Source organism: Anopheles marshallii, chromosome 3 (assembly GCF_943734725.1).
Source record: "Anopheles marshallii chromosome 3, idAnoMarsDA_429_01, whole genome shotgun sequence".
NCBI classification, from domain to species: domain Eukaryota; kingdom Metazoa; phylum Arthropoda; class Insecta; order Diptera; family Culicidae; genus Anopheles; species Anopheles marshallii.
This window is the reverse complement of record NC_071327.1, coordinates 54,803,287-54,811,669: the sequence shown is the minus strand read 5'-3', so window position 1 is coordinate 54,811,669 and position 8,383 is coordinate 54,803,287. Positions and strand designations below refer to the sequence as shown.

At 48.4% G+C, this 8,383-nt stretch overlaps 1 protein-coding gene across 1 annotated transcript in view; it reads left to right on the top strand.

The window, feature by feature from the left end:
• Positions 1-203: 203 nt before the first annotated feature.
• LOC128715986 (uncharacterized) overlaps positions 204-8,383 on the top strand; it is a 151,500-nt gene continuing 143,320 nt past the window's right edge. Inside the window, exons 1-2 of the mRNA XM_053810907.1 lie at positions 204-296; positions 789-4,409. Of these exons, the coding sequence (XP_053666882.1) occupies positions 204-296; positions 789-4,409 (3,714 nt within the window). The remainder of the gene's footprint in view (positions 297-788; positions 4,410-8,383) is intronic.

Below are 8,383 nucleotides of genomic sequence, written 5' to 3'. Positions count from 1 at the left end.
TTCTTCCATCGTTCATTCCATCGCCAGTATCAGCAAAAGATCATGCTCCGCTCATCGCATCATCTCACCGCAAAGTAGCGTAATTGAAAGCTTCCATTAGGGGGCTTCAGCTGTAGCCTGTGGTCGATTGCGTTACCGTACGCCCGGTAGATAGTGCGACTCTTGTTCTTCCGTGCAAAACGAACCGCTCCGGATCCGGTCCGATGGCTACCGTTGCGACCGGATCCGCCGGTTCCCTCGTGGACGCGAGCGCTCCACCGGCCGGACAGAAGCAGCGCAAGAAGGGCAAATTTCGGGTAAGTAAACGTTAGACCCCCGTGCGGACTGTCGGATTCGGAAATCGAATCCATCCGTGCCGAGGATGAAAGCGAAGCAGATAGAATTGAAGATAAGAGTGAAACGAGATTAACTTAAATTGGTCGCTCTCGAGTTAATTGGCTTGGAAGGCGAAGGCTCGCGACTAACCAAGGCCTAATGATTCTAAGACAAGTGTGTTGGCAAGCGAGAGGGAAAAGTTTTTAAAAGTACGCAAAAAGCTGCTTGCTAGCGTTAATCGTTCCATTATAATTACTTCCCATCTTTTCCATTCAATGCTCCCTGTTATGTTCTACAGTTTCCGCAAATTGTTGCTCATCTATTCTGGGAATTTCTTGCCTCGTTTTATTTTGTTTAGAATCAAATCAAGTGTTTAAAAGCCTATTATTGCTTAAGGAATTCGATTGCACAGCAAAACACAGATAAATAAGCCTCTTTTCTACCTTTCCATTGTCATCCCTCTCTACTACTAGCTGAAGGAACGTTCCTCCTCATCGGTACGGGAGAAGTTCATCAATGATCCAGCGTACACGGAAGATGTTCGCCATCTAGCATTGCCCATGCGCCGGAACAGTGGTCCCGAACACGACCCGGGCCGTAAGTTTTACATGATATCGAAGAAAAAGTCCAACTCAGTCGGCAAGGACTATTCGCGTGGTTCCGGCAGCCTGCAGATAGGTGGTGGTGGTGGTGCAAGTGGCTCGAGCGAGTTCTACACGCTGGACGTGGAATCAATTCGCCGGGCAGGTCTTAATGTACCAGAGGTAAAACCGAGAAGGAAGAAGTACAACCACCACACCAGTGCGGAACTATTGAATCGGCTGCTGAACACGGACGAGTCAAGCAGTTCGGACGGTGTGCGACCGAAAGCCGGATACGGTACGGCAACGCTAGACCGAGGACGTGGCCGAAGCCTGGACCGAAGAACCTACACCACCGGTGACGAACGCTCCAGTACCATACGGGGGCTTTCCATTAGTCGTGCCGGGGAGGAGGAGAGTCTCGGTAGGGATGCTGGACGTCAGCAGCAGCTACAGCGAGGACGCAAAAGTCGCAACACGGGCTCACGGAAGGAAAACGCCGAACAGGACGCTGGTCCGGAAGGTGGCACTGCATCAGGTCCCCCAGTGGGAGATGTCTATTCTGAAGATATCATGGTAAAGGTCGGTGACCGAGAGACTGGCAGTTCCAAGGGTGGACGATTTCAAATAGGTAAACGGTTCCTAAAGGGGGAAATAGGCATCAAAAGCTTCAACTATTACCTGCTGAAGGAGGGCCTCAAGTCTTCCAAGAAGAGTCTGCTGAAGCAACGCTCGGCTCCGGTAGCGGCAGCGGGATCGATGGACGTACCGCTTCCGGATCCACCGCAATCGATGGAATTGATCAGCCCGGAATCGGAAGCCATTTCAAGGATGGACGAGGGCGAAAAAGGCGAGGAAAACATATATGAGGAAATTTACTTTGAAGACAAACCGAAACGACCACCTGAGGGATGTTCCAGGGAGGGCGTTCCAGTGCAGACTTGTCAGGACGCTAGCAATGAGAAAATTCAGTTTATCGATTGCGAACTGTGCGTGCAGCAGTGTAGCAATGCGAATTGTGACGTGTGCCACGGTCTCGGAGCACAACATACCGCACAACAGCATGAGCACCATCATCACCAGCTGCAGCAGCAGCGACAGGCCGAACAGAAGCAACAGAACATCTATGAACAGCTGAAGCAACATGGCTCGGGAGGATCTTCGGGTGGAAGTGGGCAGTCTGGTGGACTGTACTCCAAAACTCCTGCCAAGTCGTTAGACATGGATGAACAGATCTATCAGAGACAAAAGCAACAACAACAACAACAACAACAACAGCAGCAGCAGTTGGAAGATCAGCAAAAGCAACAAACTATTAAGCAGCAGTCTGAGAGCCACACAAGAAGCATGGGAAATTTGGTGGATGAGACATCCCTGTACGCCAGTGAGAATGTACTACAATACCAGTCGTACAATCCTAGCAATCCTAATGTGTATAAGCTCGAAACGACACCAGTAGCGTTTAGCTGCGATTATAGTCCTCTGCAGCAAATCTATTACAAACAGCAACCTCCATCGGTCACTAACCCAGGAGAAACAGTTGCCAACAATCCAAGGCAACACATTTATCAAAGACCCCATCAGCCTGGAGGCACTGTATCATCCGGTTCCGATTACTATCAGGAGCTCAACCATAAGAAATCTTCCTCGTCGAGCGATTCTCTACAGCAGCAGCAGCGTCGTCTACAGGGATCGAATGCGGGGATCTATTATCAACGAGCTGCTGCAGCGCTGAGCGATGATCAACATCGTAGTCTGATGAGCTCGAATTCAGGTGCCAAAATCTACAAAGTGAACTCGAATGTTTCTATTCTGAGCGAAGCATCTGGCCGTAGTGAAGGCTCTTACCGTCAGCCGCAACAGATACAACAACAAATACAATCACAATATCAACCATTGTCATCCGTGGCAGTAGCTACGCAGCGGGATCACCTCCCTGCTCAGGGAGGTTCCAATCAAACAAGACCACAGCAACTACAGCCCCAACAGCCCCAACAGCAACAACAACCGTATGGTCGAACCGGAGGTAATATGTCCGATTCGAGCCTTGGAGATTCGTTATTCTCCTATCCGGCTAACCGCCGGTACTTTGGCAGCTCGGAAAGTTGTCGCTTTGCCTCCGAAACTTGTCGCCGTTGTAGCGTGGAGGTGGACAAGTGCAGTTTCTCCGACACCTGCCGCTACTCCGACTGTCGTAACTGCGATTGCTCGTCTAGTTACTTCTCATCCGACTTCGATGATACGGCACATGGCGGGTCGCGTAGTAAGAGCGGTGCACGAATTTCACACTCACAATCGGAAGCGGCGGGATACTATCAAGCACCACCTTATGCGGAGGACTTTATGAAGCATGTCAACGCGGTGAAGCGTGGCAATCAACAGCAACAGCAACAACCGCAACATCAAGTATCGACAACTCATTTGATGGCTGGTGGAAAGATCTACGAGACACCGCCCACGTACGTTGGAATGATGCCGGTTACGGGAAGTGGGCTGCAGAAATCTAGAGAACCTACGTACGAAACCTTGCGGAATCCGCCATACTCAATACCGATGGTAGGTCCATCGTACGATGCCGCTCCACTGGTTAGTAGCGGACGGCTCTCGATAAGTCAAAGCCACGAAGCGTTGTTATCTCCCATTCGTCGTAGTAGATCGAGCAGAAGTACTGACACCGATCAATATCCACAGCTGGAGCGTCGTTCACCAGTGTCCCATTACTCAAAAATACGACGTCCCCATCAGTCCAATACTCTACCATCGTCAATGCGCTCGGGAAGGCGCCACCAACTAGGCACTGGAGAGTATGACCCAGCCGGCTACAGCGTAATTCGCGAGGCTCCCAACAATATGCGAGGCCCCGGACCTGGATCTAGTGGAGGATCAACACTACCGAAATCCTTCAGCATGCAACAATCTCGCACCACACCGATGTTCACCGGTCGATCGGCATCTCTCCTCGCGATGGGCCACGAGTATGCGGAAATCACCAAAGCAAATGGGAAAAACAAACCAATTCCACCGCCGATTAGTACCATTCCGAGTACACGCGAAGCTAGAGCTAGATCGAAACAAGCTGCATCGAATGTCCGCGCGGTATCTCCCTCCCAGTACGCTCGCACGGGTCCATCCGGCATTGCGGGAAGTTCGGTGGGAGGAACTTCAAGCATGGAGCGTAAATCTCGCGATCGATCGTTAAAGCAGGCCAAAAGCGCCGAAACATCGAGAAAGGAACGATCGCCAGCAATTCGAGAACAGCAGACCGATAAAGCTAAATCTGGCCGAGAGCCCACCGGAACGGCAGCTGCTTCGGCTACCGGTGTGAGTGGTCAGATTGTACGAAGTGGAAAGCCTACGACGGGAAGTACTCGACGCAAGGAGTTTGTACGATCGCAGCAGCAACAGCATCGATCGAAGCGCCCAGTACAAGATAATTTCACCGATGATGAAGATGATGATGAGGTGTTCTTGAGTGATAAGGTGTACGAACGCCCGCTACAGAACAATCGTAAGGTGAGTGTTGGTTATTTGACTTTGTAAAAGGATACATTTATGTAGGTTACGTAGACAGCGGGATGGGGCGTAGAGAGAGATGGCTGATAGAAGGGAAGGAACATCCAGATCATTGGAAAGGAGATTTTCGATAAAGCAAGATCGGAAATGGGAATGTCGAGCTTCACTGGTGTCTAATCCAAGAAGACGACAGCGGAGCATCTCGGGTGAATCTTCGCTGCACACCTTGCAATCTGGTCTTTGCAGTCGAGCCTGACAACGGAGGCGTAGTCCATAGTGGATCGAACCCACCAACAGAACAAGGCCTTCAGGCAGGCTAAGTTTTGAGGAAAGTCTAAAAATAGACCTAGAGATTTGTTGAACTTGACTATAACGTGGTTCACATGTACATTGAAAGAAAGTGTCTCATCCAGCCACACATCCAAGTCTTTTACTGAAGAATACTCAACTTATGACATCGTCATGAGGGATGTAGCTGAACAGAACCTTCTTAGATCTCCCAAACGACATGACAATACATTTATCGGGACAATGCGACACCAAAAGGAAAAGATGAACTTTAATTTACAGGCAACAGCACTCTACTGACGAATTCACAGGAATGAAAATTTTGAGGTCGTCCGCGTAGAGCAGATGACCATTTGGAGGAAGGGAATATACACAGTCATTGGCGAATAACAAAAATGGGCTGAGGACACTCCCTTGAGGGACTCCTGAAGAGCCTACATAGGAGGTAAACAGAACAGAAACAGAACAACACTTTAACCACCACCAGAAGATCAAGCGGAAGATTGTCGAAGATGTTGCTAAATGGAATGTTTTCCAATTCAATGTCTACTTTGTATGTTTCACCTTAATGTATGTACATAATCAATCGAGCGCTGTCGGAAGGTTTGCGCCTGTATAAGAATTCATTCGCTCCATCTGGTATTCATTAATGTATAGACACACGTCTCAATAAATATACAATTAGCCATCTCTATTGATCCGCTCACCAAGACCAAAACCCGATTGGTTACAATCTTCAACCGGTTCCAAGAATTTTTTGATTAGCCGGATTAACCGCCAACATCAATGTCATCACAATTGCATTTCTCATTCCGGTCTGGTTCCGTTCTTAATCTCGTGACTTTCTGATACACCGGAAATCCCATTATATCCGCTTTCTGGATCAATCCCACCAACATCACCATTCCATCTGGTTCATAAAGCATGCGCGTGGCGGCAGGAAGCGATACAGAACGATATCCCCATGCCGGCAAGAAAAACCCGAAATTGATCTAAAACTGTCCCTGGGCAATCAGCCGAACTACGTGGAGAAAGTTTGCTACCGAAAATAGAGCAATCGGATTGGATAATCGGCATTAGGACAACGTGCCATTTCATCAAGGTTTCGTCTGCGGTACGTGATCCCGACAACTTGCTAACGTCCAGTGACCCCTCAACCGGCATAACCCAACGTGGAAGGTCGAAACGGATAGCAACAAGCGTCATAATTACCAGCGCTAAATAATTCAGCTAATTAATTGAAAAGATGTTGAACGTAGGCTGCGAGATCTCGCGGGGAGGGTGGTTTTCTCGACTCCTTCGCCTCCATGGGGAGAAGCGGAAATCCGTGTCACCAGAGCTTTACTTTCTTTCGGGTTCTGGGAAACAGTTCAGCTTCTGTGGTTCGTTGCCCAAGTAAGATTAAACGGAAACGGTCGGAGGCACTAGGGAACGCACGGCATGCCGTGCTGGGAACGATAATAAGGCTAATGCACACCGTAAAGTCTTTGGTTTTCTCGGATGTCCCATGCTACCACCTTCAAGACGCCGGGGCAATACAAACCCCCGGCAAACGTGGAAACACATCAAGCTACGCACACACGCCCCTAGGCAAGGATTGGAACGGAACCGGTCTGGGGAAGATGCTTAATTTTGTTGTGAATATTTAAAGCCTTCTGGTTTTCGTTGACTTTGGCTGAAGTTTATCGTGCCAGGCGGGTAGCGTGGGGAGGTCAACATCCCGGCACGCTTGCCAGAACCACGTATCCGGATGTGGCCCAAGTGCACGTGGGTTTTTGTCATTTTTCCCGACCGGCCCCCCGTCTGTGTTTGCTTGCGCGGTGCGTTGCCATTTTCCAGCTCTAGAACCCCTTTCGGGATCGGCTGTTTAGGCCGGAAGCGGCACTGGTGCGTCATAAGCGGGTCTTATATGCGTCCTAATTATCCGCACGAATCCTGACATCCCCGGCCGTGAATGAATGAACTGTACGGAGAGAGGTTTTCGACACAATCCGCTTAGACGCTAGACACTGTGTGCAGGAAGCAGTTCCTGCCACACACTGGGTTGCCAATTTGTTGAACTGTGCGTTGATTGATGGCGGATGTTCTGGTGGCAGGCAAAGGGGCGAGCAGTAGGAGCTACTGAGCGTTCCGAGAAACGGTAAATACCGACCACCTTGCTTCACCTTAAGGCCAGCCTAAGATACAACAACGGTTGCCATTTTCAACCGCTGCCTACGGCCCTTTCGGTAAGGCGTTTTAGCAGATGCCGTGGTGACGTTTATTGGCTTCGAACGGATAAACTGACGCTTTTCGGGAGAAATTTCCATTCACTGTTCCATTCACCGCCATGCGACAACCAGTGCAGTTGCTGACGGAGTTGCAAATTTATAGCCTTATCGGTTAAAGATTATACGCTAAAGGCTCATTAGGATTTAAATTTCTAGAGACCACAGAGACAGTTATTGAAATGTGCTTGGATTAAGGCCATTGTTTAATACCATTTGCTTTATTTAATCCCCCAATAACCACTCATTGCCAATAGTTCACTGCAAATCTGGATAACTAACCCACTTCTGGGGTGTGCTTTGAAAACATAAAGAAAACGATTTTGATTCTACGCCGCCAGGTTCGTAGTGGAAAACATCGAATCTGTGCTTACCGATTGCATACATTTAGGCGAACTTTGTGCGTTTAAAAGGGATGAACTAACTTTACTCAAAACGAGGAAAAATCTAACCTTCTCTAGCATCAAACCGGGTAATGCTTAGAGATCCATATCTGCTTGAAACTCCAGCAAAACACTCGTAACTCTCAAGCATTCTACAACTCCATCAAGGAGATGCAGCAACAACAAAAAAATCACCTCTCGCACACCTAAGCATCATCGCTTCGGTGATGCGAAAAACCGTTTCCACCTGAGCCCTGAACCAGCGGTGGTTAATCTTTTTTCGTCTTTCTCTTCCCCCACCCTCACAAAGGGCCGATAGCACGCGTACACTCTTACGCCCAGGTGTTTACACTGCCGGGGAGGGTTGAGATTAGAGTTTGGTGGAAAAGTTTGCTCATTTTTCCTGCCGATCACTGTGCCGGCACCGCCCCGACGGTGTGAAGCCAAAGTTTGACGGGTGTTTTTCCCCACTGCTTAGAGACAACGTTTTATCTACTTTCACTTGTTTCCATGCGATTTTATATGGCTTGTTTTGCTTGGTTTTGGATTGCTTTAGGAAAACTAAAGCACATTTTGTTCTTGAAGCTCTTTAACCATTTGTCACCAGTTGCAGGATAGTTCGACGTTTAATTTTTGTTTTTGTTTCTGCTTTTATGACATTTTAAGTTGTTTTTTAAATTACAAAAAAACGTTGTGAACAGCAAATACTTAGCCGCATGATTCCTTAGTATTGTTTTGGCAGTACAAGGGCAGCTTAATCGTTCATGGAACAGAACATGTTTAAGCTAACGATTTCTCATTTGCAACATTTTGCCACTCCGCCAAGTAACGGAATGGTGTTCTGTAACTGAATAAATAACAATAAACAAGGATTGGCAAATGCGCTTAAAAGAAGCAGCTTCAACCAAGCAGAGAAACAAACGTTGGCAAGCGACCGGGTAAGGATGAACCAGCCCAACCATACGAAAACACACACACACACTTATTGCCATCTAAACCCGGCCAATGCCTGAAAGCTTTCCGTTGAAAGGATGAA